We start from the raw sequence: 26,387 nt of genomic DNA on the forward strand, positions 1-26,387 counted from the left end.
TTTAAGGAAGTGTATGATTACTAGCACTGAGGCAGACAATAGATTGAAAGGTGTTTTGTTGATCCAACTGGCTGAGCAGGAAAACAATTTCATGTTTCATTGCTCATCTTTTGAACGAAAACAATACAGTGTTAATACCAACTGAAAAGCATTGCTTTTATTTATTATTTTTTACTTTTATTTATTTTTCTATTTGCAATAAAAGCATTAAAATGCAACTGCACTGATTCTGATTTCCAATGAGATCCTGCTCAGTTTGTTTCTGGTAACCTGCAGCTGATGCTCAGTCACACCTGTATTGAAATATGACCTTGACCAAAATCTTTACCAGCAAACACAATGAAACACTTCAAAATGCAGTGCAGATTGATTTTGTGTATATTCTTGGTGTAGCTAATTAATGTCACCCACAAAGCATCAATGGATTAGGACTTATTCTGTGCAGAGACACAGAACGGCAGAGATTTAAAATGAACGAATGAAATGAAACATTGAAAAGGTTGAACATTGTTGACAGATGCACCTTAGAGGACACTCCCACAAGTTCTGCATAAAAAGAGAAATCGGTTTTGAGTTGTTAGATGAACAGGGAAGATCTTCAGAGTAAGATCTTGGCGTCATTAGCAGAGGTAAGATAGATAACACTGACAGTTTCTGCACTGAAACTGATCGTAGATAGAGGACACATTTGAAATTACTTCTCATAATATCTTTTGGTTAATATAATTTTGTTCCCATCAGGATTTTTCTTCTTTCAAGAGTGAAAATGGGCGATTATGAGGTGATCATTTTCACTGGCAATGTCTCCAATGCCTCCACTTTTAACAAGATCTACATTAAGCTAGTCGGCACAGATGGAGAGAGTGAACGCACACACCTGTGGAGCTGTGTGCCATCTTTCTACAGGGGAGCAGTAAGTATGATACTCAGTTACTTTTTTTATATATATAAACTCAATTCACAATAACAGTCACCTCCAGGTAGTCTCTATTTTAAGGTAAAGAGCATACGACATTAGAGAAAGCCACAACAAACAGATAATCTGCTATGAGCAATATAAAGGCAGTAGGAAATCAACTCCCTTATAGAAGTTAAAAGTCTTCCAGAAGAAGCAAGTTCAGGGAGAGGCAGCCATCTGGAAGTAAGTTATTACTTGGAAGTAAGGTCAAAGAAAAGAGAGCATAGGGAGAGTGGATGGAACACAAACTGTGGGAGACAAGACAAAACCTGAGAGAGCTTAATAAATAGTGGTTTGATTACAGCCACCTTAAAAGTCTGTCGTACATAAACTCAACTACAGTTAGTCACATTCTGGAGTTTTTAATCAATTTGGCCATGTTATTCGAAACAAGGCTGTACTTTCCACAGTGGGAAGGGTGGTATCCTTCCTAATCAGATAAAATATTCTCCACAGGAAAATGGATGTTTAAATTTGTGCCATGGTTATATGAGATTACATCGTGATTTATAGCATTAAATACTCTGAAACTGAAATGTACATTTTAATTTTGCCTGTATAGTAACTGCACTGTGATTACTAGGAGGTAAAGACGTATGATAAAATACAATTGTCAGTTTAATACATGCTGACCTATTGTACATTTTTCAAAGGTATTCAAAGGTATATGCTACTTTTACTTCAGGTGTCACATTTTATTGTGTCCTGCCGAAAATCCCTTGGACATCTAGCACTGATAGAGCTAGAAAAAGAGAATCAGACGCTTGTCCCAAACATGGCTTGGTATCCTGCTAAGGTGGATGTGACGTCCCCTGAGGGAGGCAAATACAGCTTTCCTGTCTACCGCTGGATCACTAACAGCAAGCCGCACTACTTCAGAGAGGGAGCAGGTTTGTGTCAATGTTAGAAATGAATAAATTAAAAGCAAAAAATGATGTAGCTATTCATTTAGAAGAGATCATAAAGATTATAAAAATTAACTGAAAAATGACACATTAAGAAAGTCTTCTTTTTTTTCTGCCTGTCTTCTTTTTTCTTTTTTTTTAAAAATCTTTAAGAGAAATTTTATAGACAATAAAGAATTTGCTAATTGGATCTCCTCAGTGAGTGTTTGAGAGAATAGTTCCTGTCCACCACAAGACGGAGGAGCAAATCAGCAGCAAGTGTATTGCTCCTCCAGTTTTCCACCTGAAGACAGCGTTTACATTGCAATCTACCTTTGGTAGTTTTTTGGCCAGTATCTGTAACATTCCGGAGATTCCTCATTATTTTGACACGCCCACACACAAACTGAGTACACACTAAGTACACTACACGACAAAGTAAAAGTAAGAGTAAAAGTGCTGCAAGCACAGCAAAATTCTAGGAATAATGGATATAACTTATATTATAATTTATCATCAACTCTGACCACAAACATCTGGAGTTAATTGAAACAAAAACAAACAATATCATGAAAACCAGCAGGAACATCTGCAACTGGTAACCAGAACTAATGAAACAGACCAAGCAGGTAGATCAAATCCAAACCGTTCTGTCTTTTAAAAGAATTTTTACCTTGTGTGTGTTTTTTCTAGCTCTCACAGCAATTGAAGACAAGCACAGACTTCCTAGCCCGTACAGTCGGGAACAGGAGCTTCTGGAAAGACGCAAAATCTACAGGTAAGAGATGAGAGCATCAGGAGAACCAATAGAATGAAGGCCTGAAATCCTTCTCCACCCCTGGCTCGATCAGTTGGATGTAAATTTGTGAAATACCAAGATAATTTAAACACTACATAATATCTGCTAGAATTTGATGTGCATGGTCGAAGCATAGATGTGCATATACAAACAATTAGTCAGTAATGCCATTTGTTTTCTGTACTATAATCCCTTTCCACTACACTTAAGTTATTTTGTTTTTGTATATTTTATATGTTTTGCCTTTATCTTCTTTTCCAGCTGGGACGAGCAGGGCATCTCCCACCTGAAGGCAGACAGTGTTTTATCACTCCCCTATGACATCCGCTTCTCTTTGACTAAGACTGTGGAGATGGTCTACATTGGGGCCACAGGGTGAACCCCTCATGTCATATATATATACATATATATATACATATATACATATATATATATGTATACATATAGATATACATACATATACATACAATACAATACATACATATATATATATATATATATATATATATATATATATATATATTTATAAAACACCCAGCACGCCCCTGCGGGCGGTTTATCCTTCAAGCTCGGGTCCTCTACCAGAGGCCTGGGAGCTTGAGGGTCCTGCGCAGTATCTTAGCTGTTCCCAGCCCTGCGCTCTTCTGGACAGAGATCTCCGATGTTATTCCCGGGATCTGCTGGAGCCACTCGCCTAGCTTGGGAGTCACCGCACCTAGTGCTCCGATTACCACGGGGACCACCGTTACCTTCACCCTCCACATCCTCTCGAGCTCTTCTCTGAGCCCTTGGTATTTCTCCAGCTTCTCGTGTTCCTTCTTTCTGATGTTGCTGTCATTCGGAACCGCTACATCGATCACTACGGCCGTCTTCTTCTGTTTATCTACCACCACTATGTCCGGTTGGTTAGCCACCACCATTTTGTCCGTCTGTATCTGGAAGTCCCACAGCATCTTAGCTCGGTCATTCTCCACCACCCTTGGGGGCATCTCCCATTTTGACCTCGGGACTTCCAGGTTATACTCGGCACAGATGTTCCTGTACACTATGCCGGCCACTTGGTTATGGCGTTCCATGTATGCCTTGCCTGCTAGCATCTTGCACCCTGCTGTTATGTGCTGGATTGTCTCTGGGGCATCTTTACACAGCCTGCACCTGGGGTCTTGCCTGGTGTGATAGACCCCAGCCTCTATGGATCTTGTACTCAGAGCTTGTTCTCGTGCTGCCATGATTAGTGCCTCTGTGCTGTCTTTCAGTCCAGCTTTGTCCAGCCACTGGTAGGATTTCTGGATATCAGCCACCCCCTCTATCTGCCGGTGGTACATACCGTGCAGGGGCCTGTCCTTCCATGATGGTTCCTCGTCTCCCTCCTCTTTGTTGGGTTTCTGCTGCCTGAGGTATTCACTGAGCACTCGGTCAGTTGGGGCCATCTTGCCAATGTATTCTTGGATGTTCGTTGTCTCATCCTGGACTGTGGTGCTGACACTCACCAGTCCCCGGCCCCCTTCCTATGTCAGTGGCTTCTATCTCCTCCTTTGGCCAGCCTATTACCCCAGCAGGGTACCTGATCACGGGCAGGGCGTACGTGTTGATGGCCCGGATCTTGTTCTTACCATTCAGCTGACTCCTCAGGACTTGCCTGACCCTCTGCAGGTACTTGGTGGTTGCAGCTTTTCTAGCGGCCTCTTCATGGTTCCCATTCGCCTGCGGGATCCCCAGGTACTTGTAACTGTCCTCTATGTCTGCAATGTTGCCTTCTGGTAGTTCAATCCCCTCAGTTCTGACTACCTTCCCTCTCTTTGTTACCATCCGACTACACTTCTCCAGTCCGAACGACATTCCAATGTCATTGCTGTATAGCCTGGTAGTGTGGATCAGTGAATCGATGTCTCGTTCACTCTTGGCATACAGCTTGATGTCATCCATGTACAGGAGGTGGCTGACAACTGCTCCGTTCTGTAGTCAGTATCCGTAGCCAGTCTTGTTAATGATCTCACTGAGGGGGTTCAGGCCTATGCAGAACAGCAGTGGGGACAGAGCATCTCCTTGGTAGATCCCGCACTTGATGGTGACTTGTGCTATGGGCTTGGAGTTGGCCTCTAGTGTTGTACGCCACATCCCCATTGAGTTCCTGATGAAGGCTCATTGATCTTGTACAATTCTAGGCATTCCAGTATCCAGCTGTGGGGCATTGAGTCATAGGCCTTCTTGTAATCAATCCAGGCAGTGCACAGGTTGGTCAGTCTGGTCTTGCAGTCTCGGCTGACTGTTCTGTCTACCAGTAGCTGGTGTTTTGCGCCTCTGGTATTCTTGCCAATTCCTTTCTGTGTCCCGCTCATGTATTGACCCATGTGCCTGTTCATCTTAGCCGATATGATGCCTGACAGGAGCTTCCATGTAGTACTGAGGCAGGTTATTGGTCGGTAGTTGGAGGGGACCGGTCCCTTCTTGGGGTCCTTGGGGATCAGGACCGTCCGACCTTCGGTTAGCCATTCCGGGTGTCTCTCGTTAACTAGCAGCTGGTTCATTTGTGCTGCCAGACGCTCGTGGAGTGCAGTCAGCTTCTTTAGCCAGTAGGCGTGAACCATGTCGGGCCTTGGTGCTGTCCAACTCTTCATACTGGAGACCCTTTCTTGGATATCTGCCACTGTGATGGTTACTGGACCCTGTTCGGGGAGGTCGCTGTGGTCTGCCCTCAGATCCACTAGCCACTGAGCATTGCCGTTATGGGTTGCGTCCTTCTCCCATATGCTCTTCCAGTATTGCTCGGTCTCCAGCCTGGGTGGTGCTGTTCTCTTATTATTATTGTTCCCTTGCCACTGAGAGTACACCTTTGCTGGTTCTGTGGAGAACAGCTGGTTTATTCTCCTGCCTTCTATCTCTCTGGTGTACCTCCTCAAGCGGCTGGCCAAGGCTGTGAGTCTTTGCTTGGCAGTTTCCAAGGCCTCAGGTATGGACAGCTTGCTGTATTTCTTATGCACCTTCTTTGTCGCACCTTTCTGCAACTCCGTTAGTTGGCAAACCTCCCTCCGTGCTACTTTGATCTTGCCCTCTAGCCTCCTTCTCCATGGAGGGTACTGCCCCTTGTGGCTGTTCATCTTGTAGCCAAGCATCTCACTGATCACTGCTGCCGTATTGTAGATCAGCTTGTTAGTGTCGGTAATCGTGGTTGTAGGTATTGTCCGTAGTGCTGCATTAACATCATCTAGCAGACCTTCTGAGGGTACTTCACTTAATCTTGGTAACCGGCTACGGGGGATCCAGGTTTCAAGCTTGGCCATGATCCTATCTTTCAGGTCAGTTCCTCTCGCACTTAACGTGCAATCCTTCTCCTATTGCACTTGGGGCTATGTACCCAATCTCGGGTGGGGGTGATGATATCGCCCCCCTGACCTGGCGTCCTGACTCCTCCTTGCCATAGCATTTGTGTTGTACCTCGTCAATCTCTAGCTGTGAGAGCAGTCCCTTCTTTCGAATGTTGGAACACTGAGCTACTAGTTGTTTCGCCGTCATTGTGGATGTTGGGTATCGAAGAATCCATCCTATTCATGTAGCCCCTTCCGCCGGGGTTACTTGCGTAGTAGCATTCCAACAATGCCCTGTTATATATATATATATATATATATATATATATATATATATATATATATATATATATATATATATATATATATATATATATATGATTCTAATCATCTGAAAAAGCTACTGTGTTTTTTTCTAGACTGGGAAGGCTGGGACTGATGGGAATGCTTCAGTCTAACAAGTTTAATTGTATAGAGGATATTAAACAACTATTAAATGTCCACAAAACTCAGGTTTCAGGTAATGAACAATCATTAGACCATATTATATAATGTATAATAGCACATAAAGTAACATAGAATAAGTCATATTATTAGGACTCTGGCATTTATGTCCATGACATGATGAATTTTACTTTCCTGTTTTTTGCCTGCGGTCAAATTTTATGATATTAACAGTGGTTGAGAAGGATTGTACAGCATTTTAAACACAGAGAAGTAAAATTATGTTTTATTTCTAGAATACGTCTCTAAACACTGGAAGGAAGATGCATTCTTTGGCTATCAGTTTCTAAATGGTACCAATCCCATTTTGATCCAACGCTGTACACAACTGCCCAATAACTTATCTGTCACGGATGAAACGGTTTTCCCTGATGGTCAGCATAATTTGGCAGAAGAAATGGAGGTTTATTTAATTTAAATTTCTATTAAATAAAGTTGACTGATATCTGGTTGCTCTTATTTGTATGTTGGTGAGGTATTTGTATTGGCAAATTTTACTTTGCAGTTGTAATACCCAGACTAAATGCATGGGGTCAAATAATTTGTCATTCCTTCTGAAATTTCAAACAGAAGGGTAACATCTTCCTGTGTGACTACAAGATTTTGGATGAAGTGGAGTCAAACACCATCAATGGGAACAAACAGTTCTTGATGGCCCCGCTTGTCCTACTTTGGAAAAACAATGCTGATCAGTTAATGCCAGTTGCTATTCAGGTGAGCTTAGAACTCAGACATTAATAACGTAAATTAACTGGTTCTTATATAGCACTTTTCAACCCTACCTGAGCACTCAAATTGCTTTAGACAATGTGCATCTATTGTATATGGATTTTGTTTATCTTTTTCCTTCTGCATAGAGATTAGCTCTTGCTAAACCAATCCCTGTTGTTGTTGCCAATGTCTGTGCCAGAAAAAAGTTCTCAGTAGCTTTAGCTAGGGAATGAAATTAATAAGAATTTATTCCAATTCCAATATCAATATCACTCGTGGATTCCATTCATTATCAATTCTCTTATTGATTGTCTATCCGGTCTTTAAGGCTGACGTCATTAGCCGCGTCTGGGCCCAAACTCCGCTGCAGGTTCCTAAGTCAAAAGATCTCTGCAGCATTACTGAGAGTTTAAAAACTGTCTAAATTCATTCATCTTTAATAAAATGATCAGTGTTGCTGTTTTACCAGGTGCAATGATTAAGTTTAACATCCAGGCATCCATGAAAACTGAATTATTTATGAAATTTAACTGAAGTCGAAGTTAGCAGGGAGTTAGCTCGCTAGCTTCCATTTAAATATAATACACCATGTTCTGAATGAGAGACTTCTGAAAAAATTAAAACGTTACAGCTCTGCTATCACTCCCAACATAAATGAAGACAGAAAACTAAACAGCAGTGGCGTTTGTAGGATTACAGAACTTGGACTAGCAGGTATATAATGATGTGCTGCATGATCGCTAGCGACACAGCTATGTTAGCATAACATTAGCATGGCAGGATGCTGTAAACGGACCAAACTTCAGTCAGGGGAACAAGTGAGATAATCCATCCACAAAACAAGGTTAGTCATTAATATACTGCTGCATGGGCTGTGCTGTAGTTACATCGTAAGGTTTTAAAAAACTGAGCTTTAAAATGATTAGCGGAAATAAAAATAGAGAGAGGCCGACAGTGATCACTGACTGTTTTTAGGGGCTTGTTGAGATGAAATAGAACAAGATACAAAGCATTAAAATATGTTAAAAGCACAATAGCCCTATTAAAAGCAGAGTACTTTTGGACCGGAAGCAGGATTCAGCACATCATCGCTTAAAGGCTGGATAGATTCTGGTTGGCTCAGCTTTGAGAATAACCACTATCTCTAAGCAGCATATCAAGGAATGTCTCAGGAATAGGGATGGGTACCGGTATCGGTTCTGACATAAATGGTAGTAACCAGACCGAAAAGCAGCGCACATTTCGGTGCTTTATTTCGGTGCTTTTTTTTCCTGAGATGTCATACACTTTGAATTCTAGCCAATCATTTTACGTTTCCGAGGATAGTAGGCGGGTCCAGGTACGTACGTTATTTTAGAGCGGAGCTACAGATTAAAAATGCCCAAGGCAAGCGGTCAAAAGTCTGGCTGTACTTCACAGCAAAATATGCAAACTCAGCAGCCTGCAACAAGTGCTTTAAGGTGATACTGTGATACTGTCAAAGGAGGTAACACCTCAAATCCGATGAAACACCTGGCGACGCATAGCGTTTTTTTTAAAGCCGAAAAATGCGCCGTATTTGATAGCGTGCTGCGAGACCTCACACCGAGCGCATCTACTGCACCCGAAGAGGAGAGTCCTGGCCCCTAGCCCTGCCAGTGTAGCAAAAATGATGACGGATGATAATGGCAGCAGCAGCCGTTCTTCTCTGCGTGAGTAGCTTAATGTTGTTCGTGTGTAATTTATGCTGAGTAGGCTAACCACATTATTAAATGAATGCATATAAGGTGAACTAGCAAACACAGTCGTAGTTACATGCAGCTGACTTCTTGTTTGATGGCAGATACTCCCTTCACCCTGGCCAAAAAGGCTAAAATGACCAAAGAAAAAGTGGAAAACAGTTAAACATGAGAGGTTTTTGGACAAAGTTTGTGTTTTTTCCATTGTTTAAGCACTGCTTCCAGCCAAGAGTGATACCATATATGCCCCATAGCTGCAGAAAAGGCTAACATTGTTATCTTTTTACAAAAAAAAAACAGCTGAACATGAGAGGTTTTTGGACCAATTTTGTGTTCTCCATTCTTTAAGCACCGGTTTGAGCACCGGTTTGAGCACCGTTTAAGCACCGGCACCGTTTCAAAAGTACCGGTTTGGCACCGATATCGGATAAAACCTAAACGATACCCATCCCTACTCAGGAATATCATCTAACAATATCAAACTGAAGTTAAAATCTCATACACCTACACTAATCCTATCCTAATGAGGAGTCACATGTGATCTTTCTCTTAATATTTAGATATGAACAAAACGCCAACAACACAAAGCAAAGATAAAAACAGCAGACAGAAACTTAAAACAATCACAACAAGATCATACAAGATTCTCAAAATTCTCATCTTGTCAATTTAGCTATTGGGATTTATCTGTTAGCTTGTAGCATGGGAGCCAATGCAGCAGGGTCACACAAGACCGGCATCAAAGGTGATGGCAGAGATTTGTGGAGTGACTCTGCACATATTGCGATCTGTCTGTCCTTTCTTGGCCACCTGCCTCATTCAACCTAAAGAAAGTGCCAACCTCCAAATGTGGCGGTACTGGTAAGCGGTGTCTTCTGGACTCGAAGGTCCCCACATGCAACAACCTGTCACTAGCACTCTTTCTTTTTAAGTGATTTTAAACTCTGGTGCTGATTTAATTGACAGTTCCCATATGGAAAAGATATATATAAATCTTATAAAGTTTGTATCTGTCTTGTGTGAAACTTGTATGAAAAGCATACAAGAGTAAAAACAGATATAAGATCCCTTGAAAAATTATATAATGAAACTTGTATGTTTTGGATACTTACTAAAACAATGTATGAAAGTAATGAGAAAGTGGCCACTTTCATGAGTAAATCATGTAAGCCTTAAATGATTTACTCATGAAAGTGGCCACTTTCATGAGTAAATCACATATAAGTTTTTACTATTTCTTTTCCGTATGGGTTAGCTTATGAAACAACTCAGTACGGAGGTTTGGCCCTTGAGGCTCCTGTGGAAGTAACTGCCAGTTACTCCCCACCATCATCATCACAGGGTTTTTGATCAGCACGTTCTGTTTGTCACACTTCTTACAATTCATCATCCCTTCAGCCCCAAATTGGGTCCTTAAACCTGACTTAGAGACTGCAGATTTATCTTTAGTTCCCTAGTAATATTTTGACACAAACAGCAGTGGCTCCTTCCTCCACATGACCCCTAAGACTCTCGGCTACTAGTCTCTCCCCTTTCAATTATCTATAAATTACATTACAAGGGCGAAGAGACTGAAATCACAGTTCCCTCCATGCCTTAACACCTACATCACAGCCAGAGGATACGAAGGCAGACTTTTCTGTGACGTAGAATCATTGATTTGCCAACCAGGGAAAAGGAGGACTGGTACGATCCAGCGTGGATGGGGTTTACCTACCGCTTTCTGTTTTGCTTTTCAGGAACAGTTGGGCAGCTGGGTGTGACTGTGGTGTACATGGTTTCTCTGGCACAACTAGGGCCATTTGGTTCTGTCAACCTAGTGTATTTAAGTAGCAACGAGGCAGATATCCTACGCCTGATTGTTGTCTCTGCTCTGGTGGTTTTGTTGTGACTTGAATTTTGGGAAAGTGTCAATCTGCAGTTTCTACTTTTGCTTTTCGGCAGTCCTCCTTCCAGCTTGCCAGTTTTCCCAGGATCTTTCAGAAGAATATCAGCCATGACCCTTCTCCACTTTCATCAGACTGTCCTGCCACCGTAAATCCTGCACTGTGTGCTGCTTACCTGAACACCTCTATGCCTCTCACACACCACTACTCTTACCTTTATTCCTCTCTGCCTCAGCCACCTTTCCTCAAACTCCTCACACAAGACCTTTTTAACTTGACAAATAATCTCTACTCACCTTTAAATTCTTTCATTCAGTATCCAAATCTTTTCCTAGTCATGTGCTTTCCAGTCACTAACTGCCATTTTTCTGTCTCCCTGGATTATCAAAGATCCTCGGTCTGTTTCTTTCCTGCGCCTTTAATCGTTATTTTTACAGTAAATAAAGCTTTTCATTGCAGTTTGTGTTTGAGTTGGTCTGCTCAACATCTATAAAAGTGTTTGATGGTTAGCAGTTCGTAATGATTAAAAAAAAGGTAGTATAAGTAAGAAAACACATTTATTCCTTCTCCTGCAGCTGAAGCAGAAACCAACAAAGGACAACCCGATTTTTTATCCTAGTGATTCTGAGTACGACTGGTTGTTGGCCAAGACGTTTGTGAGAAGTGCAAACTTCAACCTTTATGAACTAAATGCTCATCTGCTGCGCACTCATCTGCTGGCTGAGGTTTTTGCAGTGTCACTGCTCCGCAACCTTCCAATGGTGCATCCACTGTACAAGGTATGTAAAGTTGATTAATTGTTTCGAAGATTTAACACAATGGTAAATGGTACAGAAAGCAACAAAACTTGTGACTTTGATGTTAGCCATTTACATATATGTTATACAGCAGAATTAAACATTTGAATATAAAACATCAGACAAGAAAGGAAAAAGTAGTCTTCTTACAAATGAACTTCTCTGCTTCCCTCAGCTTCTCATACCTCACACTCGCTACACTTTGAACATCAACTTCTTAGCTCGGATGCTTCTGATATCTAAAGGAGGAACTTTTGCTAAGGTATAAACAAACAAAAAGGACAAACAAATGTTCTTTTTGACCAACATGTATTTTTTTGCCACTAAGATTTGACTGTTTCCTAGTTTACATCTTCTGGTGGAGAGGGTGCCCTCACAATCCTGAGAAGATCACTGACCTCACTGACCTACAGCTCCCTCTGTATCCCAGATGATATTGAGGAACGTGGACTGAAAGATGTGCCAAACTTCTACTACAGGGATGATGGACTCCAGCTTTGGGAAATCATCAACAGGTTCTATTACCACTTTGTCTGACACAACATACAGAATAACTTCAATTTATTTCGAAGTTCACCTAGGCCATTCTTCACACCCTGGTAAATTTAGTAATGTACTTTCAGATGCTTGCCGAAACAAAAACAAAATTCTTCCAGATGGCTTCCCAGTTATTATTTTAAATGAAAGAATAAATGAATGAAGCCTTTATTTGTGACATGCAGTTGCCTGCAGTGAAACTGACCCTTCTGACCATACATATATTACACAAACATCACATTGCGGAGACAGGTCAGAATAGATAGCATTTAAAAAGAACAGTGAAAATTCACAACATCAGGGACAGGAGGAGAAAAAAAGGACTCTACTCAGACTCACCTCCACTAGGAGAGCAGTTTAAGGACAGCAAAACAAAAACAACTCAGTGTCTGTGTCCGTTACATGAGTATGTGTGTGAGTGTATCCCGTGTTCACCCCATGCTTTATATTGTACAGCAGACCCTACAATAATAGATACAGAGAAAAACCCAACAATCATATGACCCCCTATGAGCAAGCACTTTGGCGACAGTGGGAAGGAAAAACTCCCTTTTAACAGGAAGAAACCTCCCACAGAACCAGGCTCAGGGAGGGGCGGCCATCTGCTGCGATCGGTTTGGGTGAGAGAAAGAGAAAAAAAGAAGGAGAAAGAAGATCAAGTCTCCAGTGGACCCAGGTGGCCTTGAAGGTCAGACAGAAAGTTCAGACAACAATCTTGTTGGGTGGATGCCGTAGGCATCCACACTATTGAGATCCTGTTTCTCTTTATTCTTTATCCTTTATTATTCTAGTTGCTCCGTTTCTTTGCCGCTTAACTACTCCCTCAGTTTTCAGCCGATTTTTACCATTCAAACTCTAAACTGTTCTGCTATTTCTGCTTTCGACTGCTATATCTTTTGGTACTTATTACTATTATACTTTTTAAAATATTACACTTTTTTCCTTTAATTTGTCCCATTGAAATGAATGGGAAACTTCTACAATTCTGCTAAAACTTGCTTGTCTTTGAAACTTAACTACTTCCTCATACTTTCACCTAGAAACTCCATTCAAACTTTAAAACGTTCTCAGATGATTGGGCTATTCCTGTGTGATTCAGCTTTTTCATATCTGTTACCGTTTTCATGTAATGACTCTTTAAGTTTTCAGTTACAACTTTGTGATTTTTCAGAAAATACATGTGTTGCTATGGTTGCTATGCAATTAACTCCCACTGCACACTCGTCCGTTCTGAATTTTCTCTTCATGTCTGAACAACTCCTTGCTACTCGCTCAATTTCCACTCAACTTCCACAAATTATACATCAAAACGTAGGTATTTTTGCTGGCTTTAAGACAGTGTCACTATAATTATTGTGAGAGTTACGTTTTTTTCACAATTTGCCTCGAAGTGACACATGGTCTAAAAACTCCCCATTCAAAGTCTATGGGGAGGTTGTGAAACTCAGAGCTGAAATACTGAAACTGAAGGCATTTTCAAATCGTCATATCTCCTTAACGAAGCAAAGTTAAGACATGAGGCTTGTCCCTGTATATCTTCAGACACTCCTGACACTCACAATTCAAGAATTATTTTCTCACCTATTACCGTTCTGAGATGAGTTAGACTTGTTTGAGGGGTGGAAATCTGTCCTCCTCTCATTTTTCAAATTCCGAAAATGAAGCCGTTTCTTCTCTCGTCATATCTCCGCGACGGAGATACAAAGAGCTATGTAAATCGCAGTCAAAGTACACCAAAGTCCGCTGATTCACCCAGTGCAAGAATTATGCTTCTATCCCACCTAGTTTTTGAGTTACACGACGTTTTGTAACTCCAAAAAACGGCGTTTTTCGCGTCTCACCGCGATCTAATTCTGACTCCTCATCACCCTTTTTTTCAAAGCGCCCGCCCCCTTAGAGGTGGCGCGATTGGTAATGACACCGCTCTTCAGACCAGAGGTCGTGGGTTCGATTCCACCTTGGCCCACATGTTTTTTTTTTAACTACAAATTTATACACTATCACAGACCGGTAATTCATATTGATAATTTATTACAATTCTGCAAAGTTTAATGATTTTAGCAGCTTTTCTAATATGGACCTCAGATTCTGGTTAACAGTCTATGGCAGAAATACATACAAGTACACAGCCTGATGAAGCAGACAGAAGCAGTACCTCTGATTGGTTCCGCAGTTTCACCTCTTATCAGCACAAATCTCACCCTCTTCTGCTGTTTTCACCTCTTTTCTGCTAATTTGAGCTTCTGTTCCACAGTGCACTCAGCCTCTTCTGCTGTTTTCATTAGAATTTTAAGCTTTTCCACCTTTTTTCAGTTACGTGAGAACCAGTTTGGCTCAATGAGTAGCTGAAAAATATCAGCCTCTTCTGCTGTTTTAGCAGGATTTCAGAGTTCAGCTTTTTCACTTGTTTTAAGCACAAATTTCAGTTTCTTTACCTCATTTCACAACAAAGTTCTTCCTCTTCACCTCTTTTCTGCTAATTTGAGCTGCTGCTCCACAGTGCACATTTTCCCTCTCATCATATCTTTGCTTGTGACCAGAACTCATTTGGCTCAGAGGGTAGGGCATCTGTCGTGAGACCCGGTGGCAGAGGTTCGAATCCTACCTGTGACAGCTGCTACACATGTTCACTGCTTGCATGCGCTCTGCTTTCTTGACACTCTCCAGTGTGTCATTACACATACAGCCATCTTCAGCAAGCACTTCTGCTTCTACACTTCTTTTCAACTCGGCTTTTTGCTTCTTTACCTCTTTTCAGCAGAAATTATTCCTCTTCACCTCTTTTCTGCTAATTAGAGCTCCTGCTCCACAGTGCACTTAGCCTCTTCTGCTGTTTTCATTAGAATTTTAAGCTTTTCCACCTTTTTTCAGTTACGTGAGAACCAGTTTGGCTCAGTGAGTAGCTGAAAAATATCAGCCTCTACTACTGTTTTAGCAGGATTTCAGAGTTCAGCTTTTTCACTTGTTTTAAGCACAAATTTCAGTTTCTTTACCTCATTTCACAACAAAGTTCTTCCTCTTCACCTCTTTTCTGCTAATTTGAGCTTCTGCTCCACAGTGCACATTTTCTCTCTCATCATATATTTGCTTGAGACCAGAACTCATTTGGCTCAGAGGGTAGGGCAGCTGCCGTGAGACCCGGGGGCAGAGTTTCGAATCCTACCTGTGACAGTTGCTACACATGTTCCCTGCTTGCATGCGCTCTGCTTTCTTGACACTCTCCAGTGTGTCATTACACATACAGCCATCTTCAGCAAGCACTTCTACACCTCTTTTCAACTCATCTTTTTGCTTCTTTACCTCTTTTCAGCAGAACTTCTTCTGATTCACCTCTTTTCTGCTAAATGTTTAGCCTTTTCACCTCTTATTAGCACAATACTAAGCAGCTTCTGCTAATTTCACCAGAATTGTCAGTCTCTCCACCTCTTCTTTGTAAGAATCAGTTTGGTCCAGTAAGGTGAGACGCCGCCTATAGATCAGAAAGGCCAGGTTCGAATCTCGCTCAGGGCAATGTTTTTTGTTTTTTCAACTTTTTCTGCTTTTTTCAGCAGAAATCTTCAGCGTAAGGCATCCACACAGCATTTTCGCAGGAAATGCAATTTTTTGGGTGGATGCCGTAGGCATCCACACTATTGAGATCCTGTTTCTCTTTATTCTTTATCCTTTATTATTCTAGTTGCTCCGTTTCTTTGCCGCTTAACTACTCCCTCAGTTTTCAGCCGATTTTTACCATTCAAACTCTAAACTGTTCTGCTATTTCTGCTTTCGACTGCTATATCTTTTGGTACTTATTACTATTATACTTTTTAAAATATTACACTTTTTTCCTTTAATTTGTCCCATTGAAATGAATGGGAAACTTCTACAATTCTGCTAAAACTTGCTTGTCTTTGAAACTTAACTACTTCCTCATACTTTCACCTAGAAACTCCATTCAAACTTTAAAACGTTCTCAGATGATTGGGCTATTCCTGTGTGATTCAGCTTTTTCATATCTGTTACCGTTTTCATGTAATGACTCTTTAAGTTTTCAGTTACAACTTTGTGATTTTTCAGAAAATACATGTGTTGCTATGGTTGCTATGCAATTAACTCCCACTGCACACTCGTCCGTTCTGAATTTTCTCTTCATGTCTGAACAACTCCTTGCTACTCGCTCAATTTCCACTCAACTTCCACAAATTATACATCAAAACGTAGGTATTTTTGCTGGCTTTAAGACAGTGTCACTATAATTATTGTGAGAGTTACGTTTTTTTCACAATTTGCCTCGAAGTGACACATGGTCTAAAAACTCCCCATTCAAAGTCTATGGGGAGGTTGTGAAACTCAGAGCTGAAATACTGAAACTGAAGGCATTTTCAAATCGTCATATCTCCTTAACGAAGCAAAGTTAAGACATGAGGCTTGTCCCTGTATATCTTCAGACACTCCTGACACTCACAATTCAAGAATTATTTTCTCACCTATTACCGTTCTGAGATGAGTTAGACTTGTTTGAGGGGTGGAAATCTGTCCTCCTCTCATTTTTCAAATTCCGAAAATGAAGCCGTTTCTTCTCTCGTCATATCTCCGCGACGGAGATACAAAGAGCTATGTAAATCGCAGTCAAAGTACACCAAAGTCCGCTGATTCACCCAGTGCAAGAATTATGCTTCTATCCCACCTAGTTTTTGAGTTACACGACGTTTTGTAACTCCAAAAAACGGCGTTTTTCGCGTCTCACCGCGATCTAATTCTGACTCCTCATCACCCTTTTTTTCAAAGCGCCCGCCCCCTTAGAGGTGGCGCGATTGGTAATGACACCGCTCTTCAGACCAGAGGTCGTGGGTTCGATTCCACCTTGGCCCACATGTTTTTTTTTTAACTACAAATTTATACACTATCACAGACCGGTAATTCATATTGATAATTTATTACAATTCTGCAAAGTTTAATGATTTTAGCAGCTTTTCTAATATGGACCTCAGATTCTGGTTAACAGTCTATGGCAGAAATACATACAAGTACACAGCCTGATGAAGCAGACAGAAGCAGTACCTCTGATTGGTTCCGCAGTTTCACCTCTTATCAGCACAAATCTCACCCTCTTCTGCTGTTTTCACCTCTTTTCTGCTAATTTGAGCTTCTGCTCCACAGTGCACTCAGCCTCTTCTGCTGTTTTCATTAGAATTTTAAGCTTTTCCACCTTTTTTCAGTTATGTGAGAACCAGTTTGGCTCAATGAGTAGCTGAAAAATATCAGCCTCTTCTGCTTTTTTAGCAGGATTTCAGAGTTCAGCTTTTTCACTTGTTTTAAGAACAAATTTCAGTTTCTTTACCTCATTTCACAACAAAGTTCTTCCTCTTCACCTCTTTTCTGCTAATTTGAGCTTCTGCTCCACAGTGCACATTTTCCCTCTCATCATATCTTTGCTTGTGACCAGAACTCATTTGGCTCAGAGGGTAGGGCAGCTGCCGTGAGACCCGGTGGCAGAGGTTTGAATCCTACCTGTGACAGTTGCTACACATGTTCCCTGCTTGCATGCGCTCTGCTTTCTTGACACTCTCCAGTGTGTCATTACACATACAGCCATCTTCAGCAAGCACTTCTGCTTCTACACCTCTTTTCAGCTCATCTTTTTGCTTCTTTACCTCTTTTCAGCAGAAATTCTTCTGATTCACCTCTTTTCTGCCAAATGTTTAGCCTTTTCACCTCTTATCAGCACAATTCTAAGCAGCTTCTGCTAATTTCACCAGAATTGTCAGTCTCTCCACCTCTTCTTTGTGCGAATGAGTTTGGTGCAGTGAGGTGAGTCACTGCGTTTAGACCAGAAGGGCCAAGTTTGGATCCTGCTCAGGGTAATATTTTTTGTTTTTTCAACTTTTTCTGCTTTTTTCAGCCGACATCTTCAACGTTAAGGCATCCACACAGCATTTTCGCAGGAAATGCAAATTTTTCTAGTTATTAGTAGTGGTGCAACAGATCAAAAATCTCACGGTTCGGATCGGATTACGGTTTCAAGTCACGGATCGGATCAATTTTCAGATCGGCAAAAAAAAGAAAAAAATGAATTTTAAAAAAAAAAATTCTTATTAACTTAGTTAAATATTTTTTGCCTATTAAAAACATTCAACACAAGACTCATTCCACGCAATTATATAAAAACAAATTAAGGTGCAATACAAGGCAGTACAGGACTTTGTATCTACCACTCCGCTGTGATATAATCAGTGGTCACGGTCACGTAGCTTTCCGTTGACCTGGAGGTCCACCCATTTGTAGTTGGGCAACAGAAGATGTCTGTGACAGTTCAGCCATAACTTTAAACTTTTCCTGCTCGTAAATGCCTGGGTACAATCTTGTCACTGAAGTGGACGCGCAACGGGATATCATAGCGTGGCTCAAGCACATTCGTCATAGTTTAAACCCCTTGTTTAGCACAAGGGAATACGGCCTCCCGTCTGCAGCTAAACACTCCAGTAGCTTTTGTAATAGCTTTAGCCCAGTCGGATTGGGCAGCAAAGGGCTGCTTAAATGCCGCAAACTCCTCTGCTCCTCCACTTGGACCACTAACACTGGCCATAATTATCACTTGACAGACTGACGACGTGAACCATACACTTTTTTTCCTTCTTTTTCGAATCTTCGGATCACCTGCGTACAGAACTGTGGATTGGGATCAGTTCGGATTACGGATCAACCTTTATCCATTGCACCATTAGTTATTAGTGAAGAATTTTGTTGTTCCAGTCAACTTCAACCTTGGCAGGTCTCTATCTGTTGCCAGTGGGATAGCCGCATGAGTGAAGATGGTGGTTGTTTGTGTTTAGTGCGAACAACTGCATCCAGTTTTTAGAGCTGGTCTAATGTCTGTCACTGGTGACTAAATCTCTCAATTCCTATTGCAGAGCCGTGAGCTTCTCCAAGATCTTGCCCATATGCGTTCAATAAACACAGTCTGAGTACTCACAGCTCCACTCATCGTCTATCTTGTCGGCCAGCCTGGTGGGATTTTGAACAGCTGTGGCTGCTTCTTGTTCTTCGATAAGCTAGGTCCGAGCCAGATCCAATCACCCAGAACTCTGTTATCGAGGTTCCGAATTGGTAGATCTCATTCAATGTCCTCCATCGATAATGTCGCTAAATACACAACACAACCGGCCATAGAGTATCACACAGCAAACGTCTCTGCAGGCCAATTGGGCTCTCCTGAGCCCAGGCTTTTTGTCGAGAAGAGGATGTCAGTTCCGTTACGGGAGCAGTTGATTAAATCCATAATTCTTTAGATTTTAACCCTCTCGAGGCAGGCGTTGCCGATTTGCAACAGTTAAAAACTAACAACCTGATTACCCAACATACATATTTTATATTTATTTTATCTGTTATGCATTATAGCTTTTTAAATGTGTTTTAGAAACCATCAATGGAAGTAGGAACATGTTTGAATGTGTCTCCATTTGGCCAAAGGTTGGTGAAGTCAACACTTGCCTTCTACTACAAGACTGATGCTGAGGTCCAAGAAGACACAGAACTGCAGAACTGGATTAAAGAAATTTTTCAGTATGGATTTCTTTCACAGGAAACCACAGGTGGTTCATTGTTTATTATATTATATTTAATTTCTGTGTTGACATAATTCATAATTTATTCTGCCTATTCTGTCAGGAATTCCTCAAGAATTTAGCACTATGGATGAGATGGTCAAGTTTGTCACCATGGTGATCTTCACTTGCTCTGCCCAGCACTCAGCTGTCAACTCTGGACAGGTGAAGCATTTTAATATATCCTGATTATCAGTGATGATGTTCACATCAGATTTTCTCAGTTCTCTCTGCATGGATCACTTTTGCATAGATAAATCCACTAAAATTTTGAGGTTTATGAAGGAGTTGATGCAACTCCATCAGCAGTGAATACAATACATTACTTAATGCTTATTGTATTCTATGATCATAATTGAACTTTACCTCGTGAACATGGAAGCAGAAATTACGTACAACTATTTCCAATCGGAATGCCATTTATTGTGCACTCATTCATGTACTACAGTGATGACCATTGTTGTAGGCCACAGCCCTCCTTTTAAGTCATAAGGTGATTCAAGTAGTTCATAATTTATCTTCCAATGTATTAAGAAATCTAAAAGTTGATAGAAAGTCATGCGAAGGATTTTAAATGTTTTTCAGTTTAATTCAATGGTAATTATAAAGGGCAGAATCATAACTCTCACTTCAAGGTGCTTTATATTGTATGTTAAAGACCAGTGTTGGGGTCCTTACTCAAAAGAAGTAATATATTATACAATACTTGTTGCTGCTCACTGCAGCATTGCATTTTTGTAATGCAAGTAACTATAACATTGAAACTGTAATCTAATTACAGTTTCTCAACTGAGACTGGGTGTACCAGTCCTAACCCAGCAGTCCTAAGTACAGTGTTTAAGACTGCCTGTACTGATAAACTTACACTTCATCTGCCTAATGGACAGAATTTTTTTTTAATAAAAAAGGTACGCTATACCTTCTAAGGATACTGCCTAAGAGAGGCATGTATAATGTAAAGAGTCCTAACATAAAACGCTATGAAACTCCATCATTAACAAATTCGAGTTACGTAAATATGATTCAAATCAGTATTTTTAATACCTAGAGCATGCTCTAATCACCATAATAAAATATTAGCCAGGCTGACAAAAAGTCAGAGCTCTTTTGAGCCAACCATCCCTTTAACGTTAACTAGTAATGACTTCATGAACTTCTTCACAAATAAAAATTACCAATAATCATCCCACAGATGTAATATTATCTACAGCTACTCTTAGTACCATTGATGTTAAGTTAGACTCTTTTTCTCCAATTGATCTTTCTGAGTTAACTTCAATAATTACTTCCTCCAAACCATCAATGTGTCTTTTAGACCCCATTCCTACAAAACTGCTCAAAGAAGTCCTGCCATCAATTAATTCTTCGATCTTAAATATGATCAACCTATCTCTAATAATCGGCTATGTACCACAGGCCTTCAAGGTGGCTGTAGTTAAACCTTTACTTAAAAAGCCATCTCTAGACCCAGCAGTCGTAGCTAATTATAGGCCAATCTCGAACCTTCCTTTCATATCAAAAATCCTTGAAAGAGTAGTTGTCAAACAGCTAACTGATCATCTGCAGAGGAATGGTTTATTTGAAGAGTTTCAGTCAGGTTTCAGAGCTCAGCACAGCACAGAAACAGCTTTAGTGAAGGTTACAAATGATCTTCTTATGGCCTCTGACAGTGGACTCATCTCTGTGCTTGTCCTGCTAGACCTTAGTGCAGCATTCGATACTGTTGACCATAATATCCTATTAGAGCGATTAGAACATTCTGTAGGTATTACAGGTACTGCACTGCAGTGGTTTGTATCATATCTATCTAATAGACTCCAATTTGTACATGTAAATGAAGAGTCCTCTTCACCCACTGAGGTTAATTATGGAGTTCCACAGGGTTCGGTGCTAGGACCAATTCTGTTTACATTATACATGCTTCCCTTAGGCAGCATCATTAGAAGACAGCATAAATTTTCACTGCTATGCAGATGACACCCAGCTCTATCTGTCCATGAAGCCAGATAACACACACCAATTAGTTAAACTGCAGGAATGTCTTAAAGACATAAAGACCTTTCTGCTTCTAAATTCAGATAAAACTGAGGTTATTGTACTCGGCCCTGAAAATCTTAGAAATATGGTATCTAACCAGATTCTTACTCTGGGTGGCATTACCTTGGCCTCCAGTATCACTGTGAGGAACCTTGGAGTCATTTTTGACCAGGACATGTCCTTCAACGCACATATTAAACAAATATGTAAGACTGCGTTCTTCCATTTGCGCAACATCTCTAAAGTTAGAAATATCCTGTCTCACAGTGACGCTGAAAAACTAGTTCATGCATTTATTACTTCCAGGCTGGACGACTGCAATTCATTATTATCAGGATGTCCAAAAAACTCACTGAAAAGCCTTCAGCTAATCCAAAATGGTGCAGCAAGAGTCCTGACAGGGACTAGAAAGAGAGAGCAGATTTCTCCTGTTTTGGCTTCCCTTCATTGGCTTCCTGTTAAATCCAGAATTGAATTCAAAATCCTGCTCCTCACATACAAGGTCTTAGATAATCAGGCCCCATCTTATCTTAATGACCTTGTAGTACCATATCACCCTATTAGAGCACTTCGCTCTCGCTCTGCAGGCCTACTTGTTGTTCCTAGAGTATTTAAAAGTAGAATGGGAGGGAGAGCCTTCCGTTTTCAGGCCCCTCTTCTGTGGAACCAGCTTCCAGTTTGGATTCGGGAGACAGACACTATCTCTACTTTCAAGATTAGGCTTAAAACTTTCCTTTTTGCTAAAGCATATAGTTAGGGCTGGACCAGGTGACCCTGAATCCTCCCTTAGTTATGATCCAATAGACGTAGGCTGCCGGGAATTCACATGATGCATTGAGTTTTTCCTTTCCAGTCACCTTTCTCACTCACTATGTGTTAATAGACCTCTCTGCATTGAATCATATCTGTTATTAACCTCTGTCTCACTTCCACAGCATGTCTTTTATCCTGTCTTCCTTCTGTCACCCCAATTGGTCGCAGCAGATGGCCGCCCCTCCCTGAGCCTGGTTCTGCCGGAGGTTTCTTCCTGTTAAAAGGGAGTTTTTCCTTCCCACTGTCGCCAAAGTGCTTGCTCATAGGGGGTCATATGATTGTTGGGTTTTTCTCTGTATCTATGAAGCGCCTTGAGGCAACTTTTGTTGTGATTTGGCGCTATATAAATGAAATTGAATTGAATTGAATTGAATTGAATTACAGTCAGCAGCATCAAACACTAAATTGTAGCCTGGTAGAAAAAGCAAAGAAAAGAGTCTGTCTTTAAGTTGTTTTTTTAAAAACTTAGAATTCACTGCAGTCCATGGGCTTATGGTGTTATAGACACTAGATATTTGAGCAAATCAGCAAAGAATTATTTATTTACTAAGATTTCATTAAGTTCAAGATCAGGACTTTTTTCACAGTGAGTAATTCAAATCACCCAGCCACCAACATGTTACTCACTAACCTTGTGCAGTGGATATAAAAATATGTTCTCTTGGCTAAAATGTGATCAGTTTTCAGTACAGTGGTCCCTCACTGTAGTGCGGTTCACCTTTTGCGGCCTTGTTGTCGCAGATTTTTTATTTATTTATTTTTGGTGCAATATTAAATGCTTTTTTTAAGTGCAATATTAAGTGCATTGTGGTCTGGGTCCTGATTGTCTGTAGACTATTGTCAGTAAATCTCGTGCTGTGTCTCCTATCCAGTACAGAATGCATTCAGCTTGTCAAATATAATCACTAACACTGTGACTCTGAAGTGCTGTACTGTTTGTTTGTAAGTTTTCTCCCCAACAATGTCGACGAGACATTTTGCACCATCAAAGGCACCTGTGGTAGCACCCAAAAGGCAGAGAAAGATGCTAATCATTGCACAAAAAGTTGGACTTCCGCACTTGCTAAAGGAAGGTAGAAGTTAACGTATTTTTCAGCCCATTATGCTGGGCATACACTGTGCAATTTTGGGCTCATTTTGATTTTTCAGTCGTGCGACCGTTTTGGTGATTGGAAACCTGAGTTTCGCCTTCATCGTGTGTCATGCATCGTGTAGTATACGTGGGGTAACGAGATTAACACCTCATGACCAGCTCCCGATCATCAATCGCTTCGTCGTAAGAAAATCAAACCAGTTTGAAATCCTGTCAGCCGTCGTGAGGGTGTCACCACAGCCTCTCACACTGCGGACGCGCAAACACAGAAATGAAAGTGAAAAAACGAAGTAGCACAGCAGTGCAGCGTGTGATCTGGACATAAGCGATGGAGGCACAACTTGTAGAACTTTGGCAAGCGCATCCGAGCCTTTTAGATTTGGCCTCACAAAATTATCACGACTACAACAACCGTGAAAATAGTTGGATTTACATTGCTGCTCAATCACAGCTGCCTGATCAATGTTTTTCATTAGCAATTTAGCAAAGTTGATGGTGGTGGTGCGTGTCTGTGTGAGTGAAAGACAGAGAGGGAGAGCGAGGGACAGATTATCTGTTATAACCTTCATTTTATGGACGCACAGTGTGAGCACTCAGGTCACATCAGGGCATCGGGCTGTATAGTGTGAGACCCTGCATCGTGACCTACAAACTTCTAACCCCTGTGAGTCAATCGTGCAGTTTGAGCAGAAGCTGAATAACGCGACTGAAAAAACTGCACAGCGTGTGATGTTACACTTGATGGATAAATCTGGATGTGAAACACCTTAGAAATCATGTGGAATATTTGGTACATTTGGATCCAAAGGTTAATGCTATCAGACCTAAAAACTATCTCTCAAAGCCTATAAATAATGTATCAATTACTTCACCAATGCAGTACGATTTTGGTGGCTGGATGCCCAACAGTCCTACTACCATGGAACTTCCCCCACCAAAAGAAAAGGGGACAACAACTGAGAAAACGATACTGGACACATTCCCCAGTGTTAACACAACAGTGCATGCCATGTCCACAGTATGGCTACTCAGCAAGCAGTCCTCTGATAGTGTAAGTACTCACCAAAGATGTTATGTTTTATGTTGCTGTTTGTTTATTTTAATGTAAAATACATGAAAATTTTGCTAGAGTTACATATTTGATCAACGTGATAGTGGAACCAAAACTAAATGTACCATTGATCTCATCAGATTTTTCTTGGCAACTACCCAGAGAAGCATTTTACTGAGAGGTTTCCTCTCCTGAAGATAAAAGAATTTCAAGAAGAGCTCAAAAAGCTGAGTGCAGACATCAAAGCTAGAAACTCAAGGTTGGCCTTGCCGTACACATACATGGATCCAGAGGTGGTTGAAAACAGTGTATCTATTTGAATGAATATTGAAAGGCATCTTCTCCTTCAGCTTCATATTAATTTAACGGGGTAGGGGGAAGAGTGTGTGTCCAGATTTAAACTTTTTCCACTGATTTAACTTTTGTGTACATCATAATCTTAAAACTTCTTAATAGTGTATCGGTGATTATAACAAACAGGGAAACTGTAAGAATGAATGTAAAGGTGTTGCAGTCAGGAGGTTTTTATGAAGAGGGGGGTTTGTGTAGTCATGGCCTTTTTTGTCTCAAGATATGAATTATTTGATTTATATTTGTTCTTATTTCAGTGTGTATTGCATGTCTGTTGTGTAACAGTTACTGATCACTGAGTTTCTCCTTTCTCAAATTCTGATAATAAAAAAACTTAGCAAACAAAGCTTAATCCATATAAAATATTTACATTCCGTACAGATTAATAGAGTTTATGCATCTTAGGAATTGTGTGACAAGTGATGATAAAATACTGTGTAACTGCCGTGTTGTGATCACATGTTTAAACATTAAAGTCAAAGCTTGAAGCACCATGTTATCAATCTGTGTGACTTCAGTTATGACTGGATCCATTATGTTTTGTTACACAGCTGATTATTGAGGATGCATCAAATAAATGCTTATAGCTTAATTTTCAACTGAGCTGACAGGCGATACTGTATATAAAACATGGATGTGCACATTGTCACCCAATCAACGTTGAACTCATTTAATGGCAGATCTATGACCATCACCATGTTGGTTTCATGGAGCTTGAGGTAAGCATACTCGGAAAAGATGGTGGAGTGCTTAGTTATAAGCTAATGCTAGCTAGCTTGATTACTGTTAGGTTCATTTTTGAGAGAGAAGTCAAATATACTCAAAGATACAAACATTTGATGCTAAATATGAGATACAAACTGTGGAATATGACAGAACCCAACTCCTCAAGTATTCAACTTTAAGCCAAAATTCAGCTTTATTGTCAGTACTGGACTCCGGATTGATACTGTGTTAAGAGTAGAATAGAGTAGAAAATATCAAGTATACACATATACATCTCTCTCCCTCTGTCCATATATATATATATATATATATATATATAGACAGACAGACAGACAGACAGACAGATAGATAGATAGATAGATAGATAGATAGATAGATAGATAGATCCATTCGCCTCCGCTTATCCTTTTCAGGGTCGTGAGAGGCCCTGGAGCCTATCCCAATCATAGGGCGAGAGACTGGGTACACCCTGGACAGGTTGCCAGTCTGTCGCAGGGCCAACACACAGGGACAGACAACCATTCACACTCACTCGCCCATTCACATCTAGTGGCAATTTGGATTATCCAATTAACCTATCCCCACAAGCTGGAGTATCTGGGGGGCACCCACTGTCACGGTCTCGCTGGCAGAC

At 40.8% G+C, this 26,387-nt stretch overlaps 1 protein-coding gene across 1 annotated transcript; it reads left to right on the forward strand.

The window, feature by feature from the left end:
- The first annotated feature begins 766 nt into the window (after positions 1–766).
- Positions 767–25,426, forward strand: LOC146641737 (polyunsaturated fatty acid lipoxygenase ALOX15B-like). Its single transcript, XM_085398526.1, has 14 exons — positions 767–913; positions 1,644–1,848; positions 2,536–2,620; positions 2,903–3,016; positions 6,366–6,466; positions 6,687–6,853; positions 7,021–7,164; positions 11,341–11,544; positions 11,738–11,824; positions 11,908–12,077; positions 19,549–19,670; positions 19,747–19,847; positions 24,506–24,676; positions 24,817–25,426. The coding sequence occupies exons 1-14, from the start codon at positions 767–769 to the stop codon at positions 24,994–24,996; spliced, it is 1,998 nt and encodes a 665-aa protein (XP_085254652.1). The 3' UTR covers positions 24,997–25,426.
- The last annotated feature ends 961 nt before the right edge of the window (positions 25,427–26,387 follow it).

The sequence above is a fragment of the Rhamphochromis longiceps genome, linkage group LG23 (assembly GCF_057381845.1).
Source record: "Rhamphochromis longiceps isolate RC_006_pf linkage group LG23, R_longiceps_female_GT1.1, whole genome shotgun sequence".
NCBI classification, from domain to species: domain Eukaryota; kingdom Metazoa; phylum Chordata; class Actinopteri; order Cichliformes; family Cichlidae; genus Rhamphochromis; species Rhamphochromis longiceps.

Excerpts from the sequence above, each read along its gene's own strand:
- LOC146641737 (XM_085398526.1), top strand. The coding sequence starts at position 767 with ATGGGCGATTATGAGGTGATCATTTTCACTGGCAATGTCTCCAATGCC. Across the intron at positions 7,165-11,340 it reads TAATGCCAGTTGCTATTCAG|CTGAAGCAGAAACCAACAAA; the intron begins GTGAGCTTAGAA and ends CTTCTCCTGCAG. Across the intron at positions 12,078-19,548 it reads CTTTGGGAAATCATCAACAG|GTTGGTGAAGTCAACACTTG; the intron begins GTTCTATTACCA and ends ATTTGGCCAAAG.